The 23,331-nt window shown below is 33.8% G+C and overlaps 4 protein-coding genes across 10 annotated transcripts; all 4 read right to left on the reverse strand.

Moving 5' to 3' along the window:
* Positions 1 to 1,775: 1,775 nt before the first annotated feature.
* Positions 1,776 to 6,127, reverse strand: RHS6 (root hair specific 6; the record flags this gene model as incomplete). 3 transcript variants are annotated; one of them, NM_001333515.1, is made up of 12 exons in its annotated part: positions 1,776 to 2,560; positions 2,655 to 2,844; positions 2,940 to 3,005; positions 3,080 to 3,206; positions 3,304 to 3,658; positions 3,777 to 3,860; positions 3,946 to 4,017; positions 4,103 to 4,174; positions 4,271 to 4,415; positions 4,506 to 4,984; positions 5,311 to 5,848; positions 5,946 to 6,127. In NM_001333515.1, the coding sequence occupies 12 exons, from the start codon at positions 6,079 to 6,081 to the stop codon at positions 2,152 to 2,154; spliced, it is 2,673 nt and encodes an 890-aa protein (NP_001321144.1). The 3 variants fall into 3 exon arrangements, with proteins under 3 accessions (NP_001321144.1, NP_175600.3, NP_001319201.1); NM_104068.3 differs by having other exon boundaries at positions 1,821 to 2,560; positions 3,777 to 3,884; positions 5,946 to 6,117; NM_001333514.1 differs by having other exon boundaries at positions 2,152 to 2,560; positions 5,946 to 6,027.
* A 435-nt stretch (positions 6,128 to 6,562) lies between these two features.
* On the reverse strand, positions 6,563 to 10,757 carry AT1G51890 (Leucine-rich repeat protein kinase family protein). Of its 5 annotated transcripts, NM_001333518.1 has the most exons (14): positions 10,418 to 10,562; positions 10,105 to 10,323; positions 9,786 to 9,912; positions 9,220 to 9,698; positions 8,994 to 9,138; positions 8,842 to 8,913; positions 8,676 to 8,747; positions 8,499 to 8,582; positions 8,252 to 8,382; positions 7,924 to 8,171; positions 7,674 to 7,800; positions 7,542 to 7,607; positions 7,257 to 7,446; positions 6,565 to 7,169 (listed from the first exon to the last, which is right to left on the reverse strand). In NM_001333518.1, exons 1-14 carry the CDS (start codon positions 10,485 to 10,487, stop codon positions 6,761 to 6,763), a joined length of 2,439 nt encoding a protein of 812 aa, NP_001322769.1. In that variant the 5' UTR covers positions 10,488 to 10,562; the 3' UTR covers positions 6,565 to 6,760. The 5 variants fall into 5 exon arrangements, with proteins under 5 accessions (NP_001322770.1, NP_001322769.1, NP_175601.2 ...); NM_104069.3 differs by having other exon boundaries at positions 6,592 to 7,169; positions 9,786 to 10,323; positions 10,418 to 10,757; NM_001333517.1 differs by having other exon boundaries at positions 6,563 to 7,446; positions 9,786 to 10,323; positions 10,418 to 10,678.
* A 1,007-nt stretch (positions 10,758 to 11,764) lies between these two features.
* AT1G51900 (Regulator of Vps4 activity in the MVB pathway protein) lies at positions 11,765 to 14,854 on the reverse strand (the record flags this gene model as incomplete). Its single annotated transcript, NM_104070.2, has 7 exons — positions 11,765 to 12,500; positions 12,737 to 12,885; positions 12,975 to 13,208; positions 13,299 to 13,529; positions 13,619 to 13,852; positions 13,943 to 14,164; positions 14,258 to 14,854. The coding sequence occupies 7 exons, from the start codon at positions 14,852 to 14,854 to the stop codon at positions 11,843 to 11,845; spliced, it is 2,325 nt and encodes a 774-aa protein (NP_175602.1). The 3' UTR covers positions 11,765 to 11,842.
* Positions 14,855 to 16,228: 1,374 nt separating this feature from the next.
* Positions 16,229 to 20,344, reverse strand: AT1G51910 (Leucine-rich repeat protein kinase family protein; the record flags this gene model as incomplete). Its single annotated transcript, NM_104071.3, has 13 exons — positions 16,229 to 16,632; positions 16,712 to 16,901; positions 16,980 to 17,045; positions 17,115 to 17,241; positions 17,313 to 17,542; positions 17,644 to 17,789; positions 17,890 to 17,973; positions 18,046 to 18,117; positions 18,197 to 18,268; positions 18,366 to 18,510; positions 18,768 to 19,249; positions 19,650 to 20,187; positions 20,263 to 20,344. 13 exons carry the CDS (start codon positions 20,342 to 20,344, stop codon positions 16,236 to 16,238), a joined length of 2,631 nt encoding a protein of 876 aa, NP_175603.2. The 3' UTR covers positions 16,229 to 16,235.
* Between the last annotated feature and the right edge of the window lie 2,987 nt (positions 20,345 to 23,331).

Here is a 23,331-nt window from a genome sequence, read left to right on the forward strand (position 1 = left end):
ATCTTCAGTTTGGGTTATATATAACCTGTGACTTCGTTGTTACCTACAATTACAAAGAGCTGACTTTAATTATATATATAATGTATGTACACATCTACTATTGTCTATTATCCATGATATAATATAGAGAGCTATGTGACTATTTCTTTAGTGATTCAAGGCATTCAATTATCCAAGAAAATAAACAAATAAACATGCATGAGTATATTATTAATAGTTATTTCTTAATCATGGGTAGACCTAAACAAACAGGTCGTGTCAGCGAGTAACATATGGGATACTAGATGCTAAAAATGTCAAAAAAATTACGAACTGGGACGATTTAATCTTGAATTTCACGGAAGACAAATAAATCGTAAAATTTTTGTTGACTTTCAAAATAAATGACAAAGTTTTAGTTGACTTGCCATTTGAGTCATATCGTTAAATAGGTTAACATAATTTTTTACGGTGTTAATGTCTGGTTTATTTGCTCTGTTAGAACAAAACGACGTCGTTTATTGTAGAACTATTTCTCGTTTATCTACTCTGTTAGAACAAAAAAAATTGTTCTAACAGAGTAGATAAACGAGAAATAGTTCAACAGACAAAATGATCTGCAATAAACGACGTTGTTTTGTTCTAACAGAGTAGATAAACGAGACATTAACGCCGTAAATTTTTTTTGTTAACCTATTTAACGACATGACTCAAATGACAAGTCAACAAAAACTTTGTCATTTATTTCGAAAGTCAACAAAAACTTTACAATTTATTTGTCTTATGTAAAGTTCAAGATTAAATCGTCCCATATTTGAAAGTTCGTGATTTTTTTAACATTTTTCCCGATACTAGATGTGACTTTTATTTGAATACTTGGCTTCATAATCTCAACAAGGAAGAGGTTGAGAAGGATAAATTTTCCCCCTCTTGATCTCTTCCAATATCTTGTAAATTTCCGGTTAATTTTGATCTCGATTGGATTCTAAGAAGCTATTGCAACCCACATCTTAGTCCTCTTTGTCACGGTTCCGGTCTAAACGTGAGAAAACCGTTAATTGCGTAATTGAGTTGTACAGTATATATTTTGTCTTTGATATTTAATATTTAACTAAAATAAATTAAAACAGGAACTAAACTATAAATCCGGCCCATTGTTCCTTCTCTAAACATTCACTTCTTTTCCCTATTTATTTTTTCCGGGCGTCAACCACCATCACTATGTTTGCTTTCTTTCGCTTCACAGCATTTTTGTATCAAGTTGTTACTCATACTGATATGAAACAGGACTGAATAACCGTACATTCGACGCAATAGAAGAAAAATAGAAAATTTAAGTAACAGATAAAATAAATTAGGCACAGACAGTAACGGAAACCCATTAAATTGATTTTTGAATCTTGTCTGTTCCACAGAATGTCCATGTATTTGCATCTTACTTTATGATTGTATCACCGATAACTTGACAGCAAAATTTTCACTCTTGACATAATTTCAATGATTTATTAATTTTATTTTGGTATAGACGTATAGTTTGTTGCGCTGATTTTTTAAAATTTATAAGTCAAAAATCTCTTTCAATTCTAAATATATATGGAATGTTTAGGGTTCCATTACCTCACTTTTCTCGTTGGTGAAACACTCCCGTTAAATTTTGATTTAGTAAAATATCAATTTCAAACAAGTTTCTCAAATAAAAATTCTTTTAGAAATACCTGTCTGGATTAGTTATAGGGGTTGATTCATACATAACCTAAAATAATTTCTTTTGATCCAAGAAAGTTAGACATGATAAAGGCTATTGCTTTTTTGGGAACAACCATCGGGTCTTATGTACACAGCTATCTTAAACATTTCAATATCAAACACATTAAATACTTTCATTTTACCTCACTCTAGGAGCAAAATCAGAAACAGAAATCCTTTGAGTTGACGACCTTGTTTCCTTTCGTTTTCCAGAGCAAGACATTCGTTTAGCTCCATCACCACGTGTGGCATCGTCGGTCTACGTCTTGAAGACGGTTAGACGGGTTTACACAAGCTAAAGCCAACTCTACAACCTTCCACACACCGTTTGTGTCATAGTCATCTCAGTTTTATACAAAAGAAATTATAGAGTGTAGATAGTTTATTCAATAAATACATTGGAAGTTCGGAAGATATTCTCTCAATTTATCTGGCTCCAGGGGAAAATTCGGAAGCAGAAGAGCGACTAAAGTCAACATAACCACTTGTGTGCATCTCTTCACGACCTTGTCGCCTTGCATTTTCTAAGGCCACACATTCGTTTAGCTCAGTCACGACGTGTGCCATTGTTGGTCTCCGGTTTGAAGACGGGTTCACACATGCAAGAGCCAGCTCAACAATCTTCCAGGCACCGTTTGTGTCATAGTCCCCCATCAGTTTTGGGTCAAGGATGCTCTTGATGTCCCCTTTAGTGAGCATGGACCCAACCCATTCATTGATGTGAGTTCTCTCTCTTGTTTTATCTGTCACAGGCTGGTTTGTGACTATCTCTAATAGGACTACACCGAAGCTGTACACATCACTCTTCTCGCTTAGCCAGTTTGTTCTGTAGTACCTGAGAGAGAATAGAAATATTACATTGACATCATTGAATATTTATTTGAGAAACACAACTAACATGAGTGATGATAACTGGTTGATTCACTTACTCAGGGTCAAGGTAACCAGGTGTGCCCGCAACCACTGTCGAGACATGACTTTCGCCATCAACTGGGAAAGATCTTGAGAGCCCAAAGTCGGCTAGTTTTGCTCCATACCGCTCATTCAATAAGATGTTGGTAGTTTTAACATCTCTATGGACCATAGGAGGCGTACATCCATTGTGAAGATACTCCAATCCTGTTACAAGTTGTTATTGTATATGTCAATCTTTCTCTAAGATAACCAAACGCAGTTTGTTGTGTAATAAGAAAACAAGTCATAATTTTGTTCACCTTGTGCAGCCTCTACAGCTATTTGCATCCTGTTTTCCCAGGTAAGGACATTGCCTCCACGTTTTCCTATACTAGGATATTTTAAACCGCAGAAAGATATGGATTCGATTAAATTAGAGTCTCTAAATTTAAAATGTTACCTGACATATTCTCCTTGAGATCTCCATTAGCCATGTATTCATAAATCAAAGCCAAGTTATCTCCATCATCACAGTAACCCACAAGTCCCACCAAATTTCTATGGTGAACTCTTAAAAGAAGTTCAACCTAAAAAATATAATAAAATGACAACTTCACGATTGAGAAAGTAATGTTTTAAAATAAAACGGACTTAACCGATCCAATCCATTTCTTGTTAAAGTACCTCTGCTTTGAACTCTTTATACCCTTGAGCTGACGAATGAGAGAGCATTTTCACAGCTACTTGAGTATCCTCCAAGTTTCCATGGTACACTGTTCCAAATCCTCCTTTACCAAGAACTCTCTCAAAGTTATTAGTCATCTTTAGTACCTCGGGATACGTGATCCTGCGTTCCTTTGTTATGATTGATGGATTCGTACCCTTATTACTTTCCCCGTTTTTCCTTCTAACGACGAAAAAGATGGCCAAGATAACTAGCAGAGCGAACACACCAGCCACTGACGCTACGATAGGAATCATTGGAACCTTTTTACTTTTGCCTTTCAGGGTGACAGTTTTAGTAACAGTCTTACTCAAACTATAACCATTAAAGTGTTGGGAAACCGGAAACAAGAAATAAAGAGATATGAAGTTTAATATTGTTTTCATTACTCAGAAATTTTGAGATTGAATCAAGTGAAATATAAACATCTTACATTAGTATTAGAGATTTGCTATCTAATCTTTGTTGAATAGAGTCTGGAATTGTGCTGTTGAGACCTAGATTTCCACTTAAGTTTCTGCAAATGAAAACATTAAGCTTTCTGAACCAAAAAAAAAAAAAAAAAAAAATGGAAGAGAGAGGGTGCTGATAAAGAAGCTTACATAAGTTTTAATAACTTCATATCTGCAAAAAACTCCGGTATCTCTCCTGATAAATCGTTTTTTGACAAATCTCTGTCCATTAGACACAGAAAGCAAAGTTTTTGAAGAGTTAGATACTTCTCTCACCACAATAAAATCGGTGTGTCAGGGCACTTACAGCTCTATCAACTGTGTTAGCTTGGATATTTCAGGTGTTATGGTACCGGTCAACTTGTTCTCTGCCAAGTTCCTAATGTAATGTTGTCAAACAATAAAGTATCCAAAAGAGTTAGCATATGTGAAACCTTGAAATTGAAAGACCATGAGATCAAGAAACAGAACATACAAGGATATGATCCGAGGTTGATCAGAGTTTGGATAACTGCAGTTTAAACCTTCCCACTGATAAGACTTAGGAGCACATGGATCTCCTTGCCAGCTAACCTTTTTGCTCAAATCATACGTTGCCTTGATGTTTATCATAGCAGAAACTGATCAATCATCACATTTGAAAAACAAAAGAAAGTTATAAGACATGAAACTTTTGGTAAAAAATGGGTTTAAGAACATGCTAAACTTGCCTTCATCTTGATCTGTCTCGAGTTCTAGAAGGTCTAAGACTTTATAAATCTCGAGGCCGTTGATAAGAGGAGGAAGAGTTGAGTTACCGGTCTTCGTGAAAGACAAACTGAAACTGCCATCCGGAGAACTCAAAGGCTTTGAATCGAATAGAGTTGATATCTCGAATTTTTCAGGCCTCAAATAGGAGTACACATTCTGACCACCATTATAAGTAATGTTGAATTCTCTGATGTCATTATCCTTAAGAGTCTGGATTTCAGCGAAATGCATGTATACATATGATTGTGAAGTGATGTTGTCAAGAGTCCAATCAAAGATCAGAGGCTGACTAGCATTTGAAGGTACACATGCAGTCTTTGCCACAGCTTGTGGCACATCATAGGGGTTACTTGTATCGACCAAAAGGTCTGTGCTTATCGATTTCAATCCATTACCAAACTGTCGAACCCAGACTCGATCATGGATATCCTCATCATACCTATAGAAATGAGAGGAAAAGCCACTAGACTTGTTTTTGTTAACTCAAAAACAAATAACAAAAAAAAGAAAGTCCCGTCGTTAAATGCAACATCCAGATCTAGCCGTTAATGTTGTTCGTTTCTAAAATCGCTTTTTCCATATGCATGTTGCATTTGGATAAAACGTTTTGCATCCGAAAATCCGAATGCAAATACCAAATTTTTCAAACTAGCTAGCAATATCTGGTGCACTTTACATCAAGATATTGCATGATTTGCATCTACACGCAGAAACGAACCAGAAAAAATACAAAAGAAAAAAAAAAAAAAAAAAAAACCTCTTTACCTTATGAATGTTGGAGTGGCTGAAAAGAAAACTCTTGCGAACCCAATCAACGATCCACTTTGCGTGAGGTAAGTATTATTGTTCAACGGACGAAGTTCCAGCGACGAAATAAATGGTATCCCTTTTCCTGTCTTAACAAGACAAATTTGAAGACGGTCTTGTGTTAAGACATGAATCATCTCGAGGACTGCACCATTTCCTACTCCATCCAACTTAACAGAAGTCCATTTGCTAGGACCAATGTGAATATCAAACTTGGGGACTTGTCTCAAACCATCGTAATTCCCATACGTAAAGGTTGCTCTGATGAGATATCTGCTTTTAGCGGTAAGGTTGAAGTTGTAACAGTTTCTTTCACCCTCAGGGAAGCTTCTTACGGTCCAAGTTTGTTGCTGAAGCTGCGCTTTGTACTCAGCACTGATCCTCCCGACCAATCCACTATCGATGTAATTTGCATCTGATTTGTATGTTATATTTGTCGTCTTCTCCGTATAAGTTGCGTTCTTAGGGACTAACCCACAATCCAAACTGATGAATCCTGTTGACGATCAACACCAAAATAACAAATTTAAAGAAACAAATTCCAAAAGGGTTTCTTAATCTATAGAGTAATCGAAGAAACAAAAAGTAAGAACCTAATTGATCTTGAGCTTGAACTGATTCCAAAATGACATAAGCTGTGATCAAGAAGAGCAAAAACCCATGAATAGACTTCATCTTCTTCTTTTTTTGCAGTGAGTGCTCTGATTCAGGGAGGTTATGATTATTCATTGATCATTGTTCTTGACTGGCAAGTATTGAGATAACATTATATTGGTCAATTGATTTGGCATTCATAGCTTGTGTAAGCTGTGTGCTAAGTCTTCAACATTAGATTCTTTTATTTTATTCAGGTGATTATTATAGTAACACATTACGTGTCTACGACATTCTTTCCGCTTTCAGGCGTTGGAGAATTTTCAAATGTATATTATTAGGTAGACTTCTAAAAAAAGATGTGAAATCAATTGTTACATTATTTATAGGTTAAAAAACTTTAGCAGATTTTAAATGAATCAGTCAATTTAAATCAGATAGTAAATTTTAATTTTTATGGAGGCACGTTTATTTTTGTATGTGATATGAACTCTAGTGAATTATACACGGACCATGTCACATTTGACTCCAACAACGCTTTCATGCGTTCACTTTGAATTTGTATGAGTCCGAATTTCTTGCAAACTTTTACTTCAAAATCATGAGAACAGAGTAATCAAAAAAGAGCATCCAAGACCATGCGTTGATGACTCATACATAAACTAATATTAAAGATATAAATTTCTTGGAATCCAAGAATGTTACACATAATAAAGGCTAATACATTTTGAAGAAAATTCACAGAACTATCTTAAACATTTCAATATGAACAATCGATTATAATAAACAACAAAGCTTGATAACACAAAGACTTTTACCTAGCTAAAGGGGAAAAATCAGAAGCAGAAGATGGACTAAACTCAACAGATTCCTTTATGTACGTCGCTTGACTACCTTGTTTCCTTTCTATTTCCAAAGCAAGACATTCGTTTAGCTCCATCACCACGTGTGGCATTGTCGGTCTACGGCTTGAAGACGGGTTTACACAAGCTAAAGCCAACTCTACAACCTTCCACACACCGTTTGTGTCATAGTCTTCATTCAGTTTCGGGTCGACAATACTCTTGATATCCCCATTGGTAAGCATGAACATAACCCATTCATTGATATGAGGTCTCTCTCGGTTTTTATTCATCACAGGCTGGTTTGTGACTATCTCTAAAAGCACTACACCAAAGCTGTACACATCACTCTTCTCGCTTAGCCAGTTTGTTCTGTAATACCTGAAAAGAAGAGTATCATAAAGAGAGGTTACAGTTCCCAATTCTTCATAACTTATTTCAGTACAAGAAACAGATTGATTCACTCACTCAGGATCTAAGTAACCAGGTGTTCCTGCAACGACTGTCATGACATGAGATTCACCATCAACAGGAAAAGATCTCGATAGCCCAAAGTCGGCTAGTTTTGCTTGAGACCGCTCATTTAATAAAATGTTGGTTGGTTTCACATCTCTATGTACCATAGGAGGCCTACATCCGTTATGCAAATACTCCAATCCTGTTACAAATAGTTATTGTTTATGTCAATCTTGCTTTCAGACTACCACACAAATTGTTGTGAATGAAAAGTATATAAGTCATAATTTAGTTCACCTTGTGCTGCCTCTACAGCTATTTGCATTCTTGTTTCCCAGCTTAGGACATTGACACTGTGTTTTCCTGTACCAGGCTTTGAATGTTTCAAACTGTCTAAGGAGATGGATTCAACTAAATTAAAGTGCTTACCTGACATATTTTCCCTCAGGTCTCCTTTTTCCATATATTCATAGATCAGAGCTAAGTTGTCTCCATCATCACAGTAACCAACAAGTCCCACCAAATGTCTGTGATGAACTCTTAAAAGAAGTTCAACCTAAGAAAGAACAAAATCACCATTCATGATTGAGGAACCTAATGCACTTTAAAAACAATTAAGACTAACATATCCATTTCTTATTAAAAAAAAAAAAAACATATCCATTTCTTGTTAAAGTACCTCTGCTTTGAACTCTTTATAACCTTGAGCTGATGAATGAGAAAGCATTTTCACAGCTACTTGAGTATCATCCAAGTTACCATGATACACTGTTCCAAACCCTCCTTTACCAAGAACTCTCTCAAAGTTTTTAGTCATCTTTAGTACCTCCGAATAAGTGAACTTGCGTTCCTTTGTTATGATTGATGAACTCGATGATCTTGCATCACTCTTAACCGTGCCAGTAGTGAATGATCGGGGTCCTGAAGCTGTAAAACCTAAAGGAAGTGAGTATAAATCTGACAACTTTCATTTTCATTATTTTCAAGACCTATTCTAGTGATCATACCTTCATTAGTTCTCTGTTTTTTCCTTATGACGACAAAAACGATAGCCAAGATAACTAGCACAGCAAACACGCTAGCCACTGATGCTGCGATAGCAACTACATTTGTACTATTTTTTCCGGTTTCATCTCTACTGCAATCATTAAAGGTGATGTGGAATCGAATAGAAGGTTAGACACTGTTTCATAGGATTCTGAAATACTTTCCGTGACTTGAAAAGCTTGAGACTGAATCCACTGAAAATCTTACATTAGTGTTAAAGATTTGTTATCTATCCTCTTCTGAAGAGTCTCTGGAACTGAGCGATTTAGATTCTTGTTTCCACTCAAGTTTCTGCAAATGACAAAAATGAATCTTTGAGAACAGCACACAAAGAGCAGAGCGACCAAGAACCAAGATAAATATATTAGTCATTTAGTAGCTCACATGAGTGTCAAATTCTTCATATCAGAAAAAACAAATGGAATATCTCCTGATAAGTCATTGTTTGATAAATCTCTGCGCATTAAAGGAAAAAAATAAATTTGTTATACACAATACACCATATCATATACTTTAAGTTTATTAGTGTGTGACAGTTTCGGATTCTTACAGTTCTCTCAAATGTGTTAGCTTGGATATATCAGATGTTATGGTACCACTCAAATTGCTTCCACTCAAGTTCCTAATAGAGAGTCCAAAAGTTAGAACTTGAGAAAAAAAACTCGAAACTAAAGAATTGTGAGATTAACAAGCAAAACATACAAGGATATGATCTGCGGTGGCGCAAAGTTTGGATAACTACAGTTTAAACCTTCCCATCTATATAACTCAGGAGCACATGGATCTCCTTGCCAGCTAGACCTTTTGCTCAATCCATATATTGTCTTGATATTCATCATAGCGGAAACTGATCAATCATTACATTTCAAAAACTTCAAAGACATGAACTCTTGGTAAAAGAATTGGTTTAAGAACATGCTTAACTTACCTTCATCTTGGTATGTATCAAGCTGTGGAAGCTCTAGAACTTGATAAATCTCAAGGCCGTTGATAAGAGGAGGATGAGTAGAGTTACCGGTCATCGAGAAAGTGAAGTTGAAATTCCCATCTAGAGAACTCACAGCTGCTGGATTGTATACAGTTGTTATACGAAACTTTGGAGGTCTAAAATAGGAGAACCAATTTTCGCCACCATTGTAAGTAATATTGAATTCTCTGGTCTCATTAGCTTCAAGATTCTCGATTTCAGCGAAATGCATGTATATATATGACTGTGAAGTGATGTCGTCGAGACTCCAATTTATTTTCAGAGGCTGAGTAGCATTTAAAGGGACAGCAGCAGTTTTCGCTACAGTTTGAGGCACATTGTAGAAGTTACTTGTATCAACAGAGAGTTCCGTGCTTAACAAGGAATTTTTGTTATCTAAGAATGGAATCCAAATTCGGTCATGGACGTCCTCATCATACCTAGAGAGAAAGGCTCATTTTGATAATTTAACACAAACAACAAAACAACTAGTATGAAAATAAAACCTTTTTGGCTCATTTCTGTACCTGAGAAATGGTGGAGTGGGTGAAAAGTAAAGTCTTGCGACCACAATAAGCGATCCACTTTTTGTGACGTATGTATTATTGTTCAAAGGACGAAGTTCCAATGAAGAAATAAACGGTGTAGTTTCTCCTGTTTTCACAAGACAAATTTGAAGATGGTCTTGTCTTAAGACATGGATCATCTCGGAGACTGAACCATTTCTCACTCCGGGGATCGAAACAGAGGTCCATTTGTTTGGACCGATGTAAAGATCAAAGCTCGGGAGTTGATTCAAACCGTCATAATTCCCATAGATAAAGGTTCCTCTGATTAGATACTTACGTTTTGCGGTGAGACTGAAGTTGTAACAATTTCTTTGACCCTCAGGGAAGCTTCTCAAGGCCCAAATTTGTTGCTGAAACTGTGTTCTGTACACTTCATTGATCTTCCCGGGAACTCCACTGTCGATGTAAGTTGCGTCTGATCTGTATGTTATATTCGTCGACTTTTCCACATAAGTAATTTCCGTAGGCACCAAACCACAATCTAAGCTTATGAATCCTGTTTATGATCGAAAAAAACAAACTTTTAAGAGGTTTTGTTGATCTGAAAAGGAAACAAAACATCAAGATTTCATGAAAACAGAGTAAATAACCTGATTGGTCTTGAGCTTGAACCAATCCAAGAACTGCGAAAACGAAGATCAAGAAAGACAAAAACCTCATGTTTTTTGGGGATGTTTGTTCTGAATCAGAGGAGGCTATTCATTTTTCATAGGTTCTTGGTGGGTAAAGATTGACATAAGAGCAAAGTATTGGTCAATTAAGATGGCCAAGTCTTCTTCTTCAACATTAGACTTATTCAGGTGATTGTAACAGCACTCTTATTTGCCTACGAAATTATGTGTCTTGTGGAAATGTTCAAACTAGAATTGGTGGCAAATATATAAAAACAAAATGAGAAATCAAACGAAAGTAAATAAAGAATGGAAAGATACAAACAAAGAAAGTTGCAGAATCTTGCTTAAACAAAACAAAAATACCCAACTTGCCTTCCAAGCTTCCAATAAAAGCAACTATAATAACAAAAAGAGAGCGTAAATAAACTACTAAACAATCGTACTTTTATTTTGTGTGAAAAAAATCTCGATATTATAGTTCGTTGACGTATATTGTATATATTTATTTGGAATTATTTTGACAAATTTCGATGTGTTTAAAATTCTTTTTAAAAAATAAAGTGAAGAAAAATTAGAAAAGAATAAGTCAACTTAGGTGATTTTGATTTTTGACGTCGTCGTTGCCTATAATATTCATTTCTGAAATTTCTAATATTAAGTGTGGAAAAAAACTCGATATTATAGTCCGTTGACGTATATGGTATATATTTATCTGAAATTATTTTGACAAATTTCGATGAGTTTGAAATTCTTTTTTAAAAATAAAGTGAAGAAAAATTTAGAAATTAATAAGTCAACTTAGGTGATTTTGATTTTTGACGTCGCCTATAATATTCCCTTATAAATCCATGACTCAAATCTGGATAATTTTCACTAAATTTTATGACTAAGTCATTTGATTGCTTATTTAATTAAAAACGAGTAACATAAACTTTTTTGTAAGATATACCCAAATTGGTAAAATGAATCAACATATTTTATACGGTAACAAAATTAAAGATCTCATATACACTATTTTCATTTTCGATTATATAGTACATCAATTAAGACTTCATTCAAAAAAGACTGAGCTGAAGCTTTAAATAGCTTTCCAACCTTAAAGTTGGTCCGACTCCGAATCAAAACCAAAAAAAAAAACTAGCGGTTTGGTTAATTATCTTCGTCTTTCTTCTTCTTCTTCTTTTTGGGTTAATAATCTTCGTCTCTCATTCTTCAACACAAAAAGAGACTTTGAATCCTAAATTGGACTGTGGAAAATTCAAAAAGACAGAGGCGAAGCTTTAGTTAGCTTTCCAACCTTAAGGTTGGTCCGACTCCGAATCAAAAAACCCTAGTGGTTTGGTTATAGTCTTCTTCATCTTCCTTTTGGTGTTGATAATCTTCGTGTCTCATCCTGGAAGCTTAGGATGAACTGTGTTTGGTTAATAATCTTCGTCTTTCTTTTTCTACCTCCTTCAGGAGTTTAAACTTAGTAGCAATCTGGTCGTAATCAGGAAGCTTAGGATGAACATGTTTTGTTGCTAATCTTCGTCTTTCTTCTTCTTCCTTCTCCAGCACTCTAAAGCGAGTAATCACTTGGTCGTAATCAGGAAGCGTAGGCTCAAAGTCTTTGGGTGATAATCTTCGTCTCTCGTTTTCTTCTTCCTTCTTCTTTTTAAACTGAGTTAAAAATTGTTCGTATTCATGAAGCTTAGAATGAACACGTTTGGTTGTTAATCTTTGTCTTTCTTCCTCTTCTTCTTCCTTCGTCACTTTAAACTCATTGTATACTACATTATGGCAACAATGTGGTGATGTTGATGATCTTCTTCTTCTTCGATGCATCCCTTTTTGCCTCATGTAATACGTCAAACTCTCCATATCCCTAAACTCTGTTAGTGGTGATAATGGTGATGATGAGGATTTTCTCTTCTCTTCACTACTTTCTCTGAATCTGAAGACTCTTTGATCTTTTCCGACTTGAGCCTCTTCTATGCAACAATCTTCCATTGATGTATCTTCATTGCTTCTCTCTTCTTTGATATCGGTGAGGCTAAATTTGTACACCTCGTGTTTGTGACTGACCAGCAGATCTAATATCCATTACTTTCTTTCTTTCTCTTCATTGACCTAAACACAAGCGTCCAAAATATTATGAAACCGAAAAACAAAAACAAATATATATCTACTGATCTTTACTAATACAATTAACAACAAAATAAAATCACCTGTTTTTCAATCTCAGGTCTATATTCCGGCCTTGATATTCCTAAAAGGTGGCCGAGCTTCGTCGTTTTTTAATCCAACATTCTACACTTCACATCTTCCATTGATGTATCTTCCTTGCTTCTCTCTTCTTCATCATCCGTGAGACTAGAATATGTCTCCACCTCTTCTGGTGACTCATCATCATATCTAATATCCATATCCGTATTGATTACTTTCTTCTCTTCCTTTTCATTGACCTAAACACACACAAGTCCAAAATATTATGAAACCAAGATATATATCTACTGATCTTACTATAACAACAATAATAAAAAAAAAAAATCACCTGTATTTCAATCTCAGGTTTATTATATTGCCGCCTTGATATTTCTAAACGGTGACCGGACTTCTTCAATATATCATCCAACATTCTACACTTCAAAGCTTCTATGTAATCATCTTCCATTATCTCTTCTTCGAAATCGGTGAGGCTAAATTTAGACACCTCGTGTGGTGACTCTTCATAACATCTAATATCCACATCTGGATCCATTACTTTCTTCTCTTCCTCTTCATATACCTAAACACATGCCACAAGTCAAATATTATGAAACCAAAAACAAAAAAAAATAAAAAAAAATATCTAGTGATCTTTTTATTAAAAACTAACCTGTTTTTCAATCTCAGGTTTATATTCCGGCCTTGATATTTTTAAATGGTGACCGGACTTCTTCATTATTTCATCCAACATTCTACACTTCACACCTTCTATGGAGTCATTTTCCATTATCTCTTCTTCCAAATCAGTGAGGCTAAATTTATACACCTCGTTTGGTGACTCTTCATAAGATCTAATATAGATATCCGGATCCATTACTTTCTTCTCTTCCTTTTCATATACCTAAACACACACAAGATCAAATATTATTAAACCAAAAAAAAAAAAAAAAAAAACTGATCTTAATCACAAAATAACCAAAAAAATAAAACCTGTTTTTCAATCTCAGGTTTATAATATTCCGGCCTTGATATTTCTACACGGTGACCGGAATTCTTCACTATATCATCCAACATTCTACACTTCATATCTTCTCTGTAATCATCTTCCATTATCTCTTCTTCGAAATCGGTGAGGCTAAATTTATACACCTCGTGTGGTGACTCTTCATAACAACTAATATCCACATCCGGATCCATTACTCTCTTCTCTTCCTCTTCATTGACCTAAACACACATAAGTCCAAAATATTATGAAACCAAAGAAAAACCAAATATATGTCTACGAATCTTTATATAACAAGAAAATAAAATCACCTCTTTTTCAGTCTCAGGTTTAGATTCCGGCCTTAATATTTCTAAACTGTGACCGGACTTCTTCGCATTTTCAGCCAACAATCTAGTAGACTTCTTATGTTCTATGTAATCATCTTTCATTGATGTCTCTTTCTTGCTTCTCTCATCAACATCGGTGAGGCAAAATTTATACACCTCGTGTAGTGACTCATCCATTACGTTCTTTTCTTCCAAGTCAAAAACCTAAACACCAAAAGTCCAAAATATTACATATGAAACCAAGAAAAACAAAAATATATATGTACTGATCTTGATTTATAATAACAAAACAATCACCTCGTTGTCAATCTCAGATTTATATCCCAGCCCTAGAATTTCTAAACGGTAACCCGACTCCTTGGCTATCTCCTCCATTACTCTACACTTATCAGTTTCGGATACTACTGAAGTTGACTTCAATTTCTCTTTGATCTCAGTGTTTACAAGATTCCCGGGAGGGACCTGAATAGCAGTTGTTACATAACGTTGACCATAACGTTGACCAACCAGCTCGCTAATAATTAGCAGTTCAGGTATTTCTCTACACTTGACCGATGCAAAAATCAGACTCGAAACTGCTTCGGAAGTATCATCATTAACCAATAAACAACTGTGTTTTTTACTGGGGGAGAAGCGGAGGAGGATGAAATCAGTGAACTTGAGCAAAAAACCGTAGATTGTAATCGCGTTTTCGACGAGCAAGAGCTGTTCGGTTCGGAAGAGTGCACTCTTGGAGTCGTTGCTTCGGATGAAGTCAACAATATCAGCACGTAGGTGTCTAGATTTTGCGTACTTCTGGGACTTGAGTAGCATAAGGCGAGATTGAAGCTGTTTCAAAACTTTCCATGTGAAAGCGTTTGATTTTCTCCGTCGAGAGAACGAGAAACCAAACATGATTAAAATTGAGTTTGTGATATGTTTCAGCAACGAGAGCGATGTTGGTTTTATAAGGAACCCCCAAAGCAAATCCAAGATTGAAAGGGAATAGGAAAAATACATTACCAAATCCTAAACCAATAAGGAGGCTTGTTTTGCAAGTAAGGCGTATTTTTTTTAAGAGAGAGAGCGTGGTTATTCTAATCTCCCACTCGTTTTTTTATTTAGGATTAAGCTACGATTTTGATAATTTCTTGTTTTTACTTTATTTTAAAATATCTCGTGAATCTTATAAATTTTACAAAATATCAAATCACAATTAACAGATACGATTACTTTGTTCTCCTTTAAAGTTTAAATCTTCTAGTGGCGCATTGTTCAACCGGTAAGGATATCTCGAATCGTAATCCAAAATTAATTTTAAACAATTGTATCAAATTTCCATTAATAAAAATGAATTATATTGTATCAATTCTTTGATAAACAAATTGACCTTAAGATTCTTGAAAGAAAAAATATTGTTTATTTTAACAACATTTAACGAATTAATGAATTATTTTGTTTACGATAAACTAACGTAGCAAAATTTATAAAACATCTAATCATAGTTGATAGATAATATTATTTTGTCAATATTTAAATCATCTAGTGGCATTACTCAAATCTCGAATCGTGTAATCCGATATTAATTCTTAAAGTCCTACCAAATTTCAGACTTCAAAACTACATGGGATTCTTGCTATATTTTTAAATCTAACCCAGACAATAAACCTAGGTCACCGTCTCATTGGATTTCTTGGTCAATCGGATTAGATCACGAATCAATTTTTTTTTTCTATAGTTTTATAAATATAAAATAAAAATAATTATATTAGGTTGAACAAAATATGAAGTCCAACTAAAACCAAAAAAAAAATTAATCCAACTTAAACCAAAACAAAATTTCATAGTACGGGCTATGTTAGTAAACATAAATACTAACATATTTATCCCAAAATTAAATAAATTATCTTGAATCGTTATCTCGCATCGTTATCTCGCAGATAAACAGGTTCACCGGATTACGGGTTACCGTGAATTTATAGGTTTTCAATTTAAAATTTGGCGGATATTAGCATTAAACTCCAAAGAAAAAAAATGTATGGATCGCAGATTAACCAGTCGGACAGAACATGAAAAAAAAAGATAGTATTAAATTTTAAAACACATATATTGTCTCTGTCGGTTTCCTACTACCAAAATAACGATTTCTTGTGACACAAGAAAGCTAGTTTACAAATACTAAAGGCCAGAAACAAAACCAATCACTCAATGCAGAAAGACGGTATTTTAAGTTCCAGAGATAACTTCACATTTCAATGGATTATTTTGGTTCATAAAGACATCAAATGCTCTCAATTCACCTCGGTCCAGGTGAGAATCCAGTAGGAGAGAAGGTTAATTCAATAGAATCTCTAGAAAACATGTCTTGACTACCTTGTTTCCTGGCAATCTCAGAGTCCAGACACTCTTTTAGCTCCATCACAACATGTGGCATCGTCGGTCTATGGTTTGACGTAGGGTTTACACAAGACAAAGCCAACTCCACAGCCTTCCACACACCGTTTGTATCAAATTCCTTAATCAGTTTCGGGTCAATAATATTCCTAATGTCTCCTTCCATGAGCTTAAATCCAACCCAATCTGTAATATGCGCTTTCTCGCGGGTTGTATCAATCACAGGCTGGTTTGTGATGATTTCTAATAAAACTACCCCAAAGCTGTACACATCAGTCTTCTCGCTTAACAAGTTTGTTCTATAGTACCTGAAAAGAGTATTAAAAATATTACATTTCATATTCTATCATGAGTAAGATAATTGATTGATTTACTCACTCAGGGTCTAAGTAACCAGGTGTTCCGGCAACGATTGTTGATACATAAGATTCACCATCCACCGGGGAAGATCTAGAGAGCCCAAAATCAGCTAGTTTCGCTTGATACAGCTCATTCAATAAAATGTTAGTAGTTTTCACATCTCTATGGACCATAGGTGGTCTACTTCCATTATGTAGATACTCCAATCCTGTTACAAATTATTTTATGTCAATTTTTTATTCATCAAAAATCAGAATATAAGCAAGTCTTTTTGTTATTTCATCACCTTGTGCTGCCTCCATAGCTATTTGCATTCTGTTTTCCCAACTTAGAACATGTCCACTGCGGTTTCCTATACCGAATTTCAATTGTTATAATTACGAACTCCACCAAATAATAATCTCTAAGTTAGTGTGTTTACCAGACATATTCTCCTTCAAGTCTCCATTTGCCATGTATTCATAAATCAAGGCAAAGTTATCTCCATCATCACAGTAACCAACAAGTCCCACCAAATGTCTATGGTGGACTCTTAAAAGTAGTTCAACCTAAGAAACATATCAAAAACTTAATTTCCATTTCAAAATGAAAAGACTAATGATTCTGATCTAGATGTTACCTCTGCTTTGAAATGTTTATAATCTTGTTCAGCTGAGGAATGAAAGAGCATTTTCACAGCTACTTCAGTATCATCCAATTTTCCATAATACACTCTTCCATATCCTCCTTTACCAAGAACTCTCTCAAAGTTATTCGTCATCTTTAGTATCTCGGAATACGTAAATTTTCGATCCTTTGTTTCGATTGATTGATAGGATGATCTGATCTCAGTATTAACCCTAGTTGGAGCTGTTATAATATGGTCAAAACGAGAAATAAAAAATTAATCAAATCTACAAAAATATGTTCTACTTTCCACTAATGTTTAAGACCTAATCTTATGTTTATACCTTCACCACTTCCCTGTTTTTCTCTTTTAAAAATGACACATATGGTAAAGATAGCTAGTAATGCGATCACACCAGCCACTGATGCTAAGATAGCAACCAAAGGAAACTTTATACCGTGTTTTTCACTACTCTGGTTTTCATCTATACTGCAATCATTCAAAGTGAATGGAAAAAATAAGAGAGATTATGTAATCATACTTTCCACGACTTAAGACAGAAAAAAAAAGAGTTGAAAAAATATCTTACATTAGTTTTAAAGATTTGTTGTTTATCCTATGCTTAATAGAATCTGGAACTGTGAGGTTGAGCTTCGGGTTTCCTTTTAAGTTTCTGCGATAGGCGATCGACAGAATCTTTCAAGAACAAAACCAAGAAAACCAGAGCAGAATAACTAGAACTCACACTAGTGTCAACATCTTCATATCAGCAAGAAAATCTGGAATCTCTCCGGATAAATCATTATCTGATAAATCTCTGTCCATTGTAGAGATAAAGAAAACGATTACATTAAATAGTAAAAGTTTATTTATGTTGTATACTGTTAGATACTTACAGTTCCCTCAATTGTATTAGATTAGATATATCATGTGTTATGATACCGGTCAATCCACTCGTTCTCAAGTTCCTAATGTTTTAAAGAGTTTAGAATCTTTTCGAAACCCCGAAAATATAATAAAAAGGAGTGATGAAATGTATATAAATGAAATGAAAAGATAACATACAATGATGTGATCAGAGGTTGATCAGAGTCCAAATAAAGGCAATTCAGACCTTCCCATCTATATATTTGAGGAGAACATGGATCTCCTTGCCAACTTATCTTTTTACTCAATCCATATGTTTTCTTGATGTTCATCATAGCAGAAACTATAATACTCAAACAAACAAAAAAAACAGCAAAGCATATGGTTTATTAGATAACAGTAACAAATTTTAGAAATCATTTTTAAACATGCTATTTTTTTGTCAACTTAGAAAAATCTGATTATTTGAATGTACTCTTAAGTCAAATAAATTCATGTGGATTTGAAAATATTTTTCACAAACTAGTACAACTTCCTAACTTCTTGAAAAAATTGAAAGAAAACAAAGTGGTTAAAAGAATGAGGTTAAATGAATTTTACCTTCATCTTGATATGTCTCGAGCAGTAAATTTTCTACAAGTGTATAAACCTCGAGGGCATTGATAAGTGGAGGAAGAGTAGAGGTTGTGGTCATTGTAAAAGTGAAATTGAAAAACCCATCTGAAGAATTTAAAGCTGTTGGACTAGAGATTGTAGTGATGCTGAGATTGTGAGGTCTAATGGAACTTTCCCAAACCTGACCACCATTGTATGTAATGTTGAATTCTCTGATGTCATTAGCTTTAAGATTTTGGATTTCTGCAAAATGCATGTATACATATGACGGTGCATTGATGTTTTGGAGATCCCACCATATGTTGAGAGGATGAGTAGCTTCCGCCGGAATAATTGCGGAATTCGCCACATTTTGAGGCACATTGTAGGAATTGCTACTTGTATCAACCGGTAGATTGGTACTTAACGACACTGTTTCATTCTGGCTGAATGGAACCCAAACTCGGTCATACAAGTCATCAGAATACCTAAAGAGAGAGACAAAGAGGCTTCATTTTTAGCTCAATAAAAAGTTTGCAAAATAATCATGAAACATAAATCCATACATAAGAATAAGATATAGGAAAATCAGTTTGCAAAAATGTAAATATGTGTTCAATGTTAGGAGTGGTAAAAAAATAGCAAAACAAGTTTCCATAGCATGAAAAAGTGGTATACTTATTCATCACGAATACTAATTGTAAACCTAAGAATCAAGAAAAGTTAAGCGTAAAACGGAAAATGCAAACGGAAAGTTCTAGTTCTGTTTGCATTTTCATTTTACTAAAATACTTTACGAGAAAACTGGAAATGTTTATATTCTTTTTCTCTCATGTAAACACAACATATATATTGTTTTTGAAAAAATTGAAGCCTCAATTTCTTTACCTGAGGAAGTATGCAGTCTTTGGAAAGTAGATTCTGGCAAAGGACATCAACGACCCACCTTGAGTGACGTAAGTATCATTGTTCAACGGACGAAGTTCCAACGACGATATAAACGGTGTCGTTTGTCCTGTTTTGACAAGACAAACTTGGAGACGGTCTTGTGTTAAGACATGAATTATCTCGAAGATGGTAGCATTTGCTACTCCTTCCAATATAACAGAAGTCCATTTATTAGGACCAATATGAAGATCAAACTTAGGCATTTGATTCAAACCATCATAATTCCCATACACAAACGTTCCTCTAATCAGATATTTGAGATTCGCTTTGAGATTGAAGTTGTAACAATTTCTTTGACCTTCAGGGAAGCTTCTTAAGGTCCAAGTCTGTTGCTGAAGCTGTGACTTGTATGAATCACTGATCCTTTCGGTTAATCCACTATCGATGTAATCCGCGTCTGATATGTATGTTATGTTCGTTATCTGCTCGGTATAGGTTGTGTCCTTAGGAATTAGTCCACAATCCAAGCTGATAAAACCTGTTCATGATTCAATAAGATATATTGAAAGGGTTTCGTAAGAAACATCAAGCTATTATGAAACAGAATAAGAACCTGATTGAGATTGAGCTTGGACTAAGTGAAAAACGGCAAAAGCTATAGTCGAGAGAAGCAAAAACCCATTCATAGTCTTCATTTTTTTTTCTTGATTACTTTTAGGCACTGATTTAGATTAATCAGGGGATTGTAAGATTATGGCAGAAGTCGAATAAAAATATAAGGAAATAGAATGAAACAAAGGGAGATAGATGCAGAGAATATTGCTCTGTCAAAATAATCCAAATCTGTCATACAAAAAAATCTTTTATAGGGAAAATCATAATTTATTTTTTGTTAAAAATAATTCCAAATTATGTAAGGAAAAAAATCTTGACTTCCAAAATTTGGTGTTATTTTTACTTTCTAGCACATTTCTTACAAATTTTGACAGTTCTTTTGAGTGAGTGAATAATAGAAAATTTAAATGGAGAAGAACACACTTTACTATCTTTTTGTTTTTTTCTTTATTACCAATTATATATATATATATATATATATATATATATATTAAAAAATCATTAGAGACATGAACCATATAGAGAGAGAGCCTGTTTTGCTAAGGAATCAGCCAACACATTAGCTGATCTTGGAATAAAGCGACAAGTAAATCTAGAAAGAGATCTGATACAAAGATCTTGGGACACACTTTACTATCTTCAACCCTATTTTTTTTGTTACGAGGGGAAGTGCATTTAGTTTGCTGCAGGTAGTTGAATATTATCATGATATGATTAGTTTAAATATTTTAGTTATGATATAATAGACAATCTAAAGAAGAAGAAAAACACCCCTATAGCTGTTAGAACTCTTTTATCTATTAAGTATTAACCCTTACTAGGTTATTAACCCCTGTTATGCGGTGTTTGTTGTTATCAGTTGTTTTAATATATTTTTGGCTAAGTAATCATTTAAGTAGCTATATATTGACATTAGTAATGCAAAACTACTATAATGTATTTTAATATTATTTTAACATACAAATTCATTTGTTTATATATTTAGTATCATTTATGCTATCAAAATTTTATTTATATAAGGAAAAATATTATAGGATAAAATTTGATATAAAACATATTACAAATATTATCTATCATTGTCTTTTACTTTTTTATATTACTAAAGATTTTGCTATTAGTAAAGCAATTACATAGAAATATATATTTTGACAAAATATTAGAAATTTAATTACCAAAATATGTATATGTTTGAACATACATGTATTTCTCTTATCTATTAGTAAAATTGTTTTGATATTAATTAACCAATTATAAAGTAATATATTTTTGATTAAAATTGCCGGATTGACACCTTCCCATTTTTACTATTAACCACAAGACCTTCTTTGATTTTTGTGATAACTCGATAGATATTGTAGGTTTGGGAAAACCGCGACATCCCAAAAGAACATGCGTCAGCCACTACAAAAATCAAATCATGACAAATCTATTCTAATCAAAGATATTAAATTTCAAAGAGGAAATAGATCTTATCGAGGAATTTTGAGTCGGCTTTAACATGCTCTCAATTTCGAATTAGAGAAAATTAGAGACATATAGATAGAAACGTGCTCGTGATGACTGGCATGATTCCTTATCGTTCTCATAGCTCGAATATGCTGATTTCAGACTTGTATTACCACACTATTGTCAAAATCTCAAGCATCCAATCCATCTCTTCTCTCTCGCAATATTTTGTTCCAAATCTTCATATTTTCTTCCTCATGGTATTATTTTCACCTCTTCGTTATTGATTTTTGATTTTGAGTTGCCGATATAGAATATATAGAATTTGTTGTAACTTAGAAAAGTTTGTTTGTTACGATATGGTCAGGATAAAAGAAATATACGTTCCAGAATTACTACAGAAGTCTCAAACCGATCCAATGATCAATACAGTTCTCACTTCCTCAAGGCTTGTCTCCTTGGCTTTGCATATCAACAAGAGATCTAATGTCAACACATTATAACGTATTTCTTAGGGACACTTAAAGTTTATAGTGTGAAATCAAAAGATATATATACCAGATTAAATATGAAAATATCAGCGGAATCTTATATAATCTTATATAATAAAGTAAGGTTTCTCCAAAACAAGCTCTGAGAAGTTGCCATTTGGCATTCTATTCTTTCGACATTTGTCACTTTTTAAATTTTAATCCAATGTATTTATTATAATAATTAATAAATTTAAATGCATTGATTTTAAAAAGACAATTTACACAATATACATTTTTCGTTATTTAGATATTTATTTTTTAATATAATTTAAAGCAAAAGTAAAGATATATGAAACTATTTGACTACAAAATAATTTAAACATATACATTATAAGATCGTATGTCCAATATTTTTATTTAATGACCGTTTTACTTTCTACTTTTTGGCTCAGTTGAAACTTCCTTATTTCAATTATTAAATTTTTGGAAACATTATGCTGGAAAAATTAAAGCCCAACCTTTTTACAGCGAGAGAAGCTGCAATACGGTTTGTTTTTCTACCCAACATCACATTATGAGGTTGAATCGTATGCGAAGTATAAATTTCTCTGAATTAGTTTAACAGTTTTGTTATCGGTCCATTTCAATGTATATGTCATTAATATCTTACATATGACTTTTTGTTTGAGCAGGTGCTATGATTGTTTTTGGTGGAAATGATGGATCTCAAGAAGGTCTTGAATTGCCTAAACTTAACTCAAAGAGAGGTATCTCCTCAATTGTTTAAAAAAACGTTTGTGGCATGCATCTTACCATTTGTAAGAAATCATAAAGTAAATGAAAAAAAAAATCACCACATTAATATAGATAGACCAAATTTGTTGTGAGGTGATTTTCTTGCTACATATATAAGTGATGATTTAGCTGGGAGAGTAGATCGAATAACTAAAATGAGATCACTTCTTTTATTTCTTATCTTTTAATAGATATTTGTTCTTATCTAAACTGCTTAATGTTAAGCCCTCGAAAATCTTTTTGGTATTTTTTTCCAAATTTAATAGGGTTTCTTGAGCTATGTTCTATATTTTTTGAAGTTGTCGAAGTTTGTTGGTGGGATTGATATTATTGCAATAGAAACATATGAATTA

This window comes from Arabidopsis thaliana (assembly GCF_000001735.4).
Source record: "Arabidopsis thaliana chromosome 1 sequence".
In the NCBI taxonomy this organism is placed as follows: domain Eukaryota; kingdom Viridiplantae; phylum Streptophyta; class Magnoliopsida; order Brassicales; family Brassicaceae; genus Arabidopsis; species Arabidopsis thaliana.

Coding starts and splice junctions, on each gene's coding strand:
- AT1G51890 (NM_001333516.1), bottom strand. CDS start 10,487: ATGAGGTTTTTGTCTTTCTTGATCTTCGTTTTCGCAGTTCTTGGATTG. Junction 8,748..8,841: donor CTAACACATTTGAGAGAACT/GTAAGAATCCGA, acceptor TTTAATGCGCAG/AGATTTATCAAACAATGACT. Junction 7,170..7,256: donor CCTGGTTACTTAGATCCTGA/GTGAGTGAATCA, acceptor TCTTCTTTTCAG/GTATTACAGAACAAACTGGC.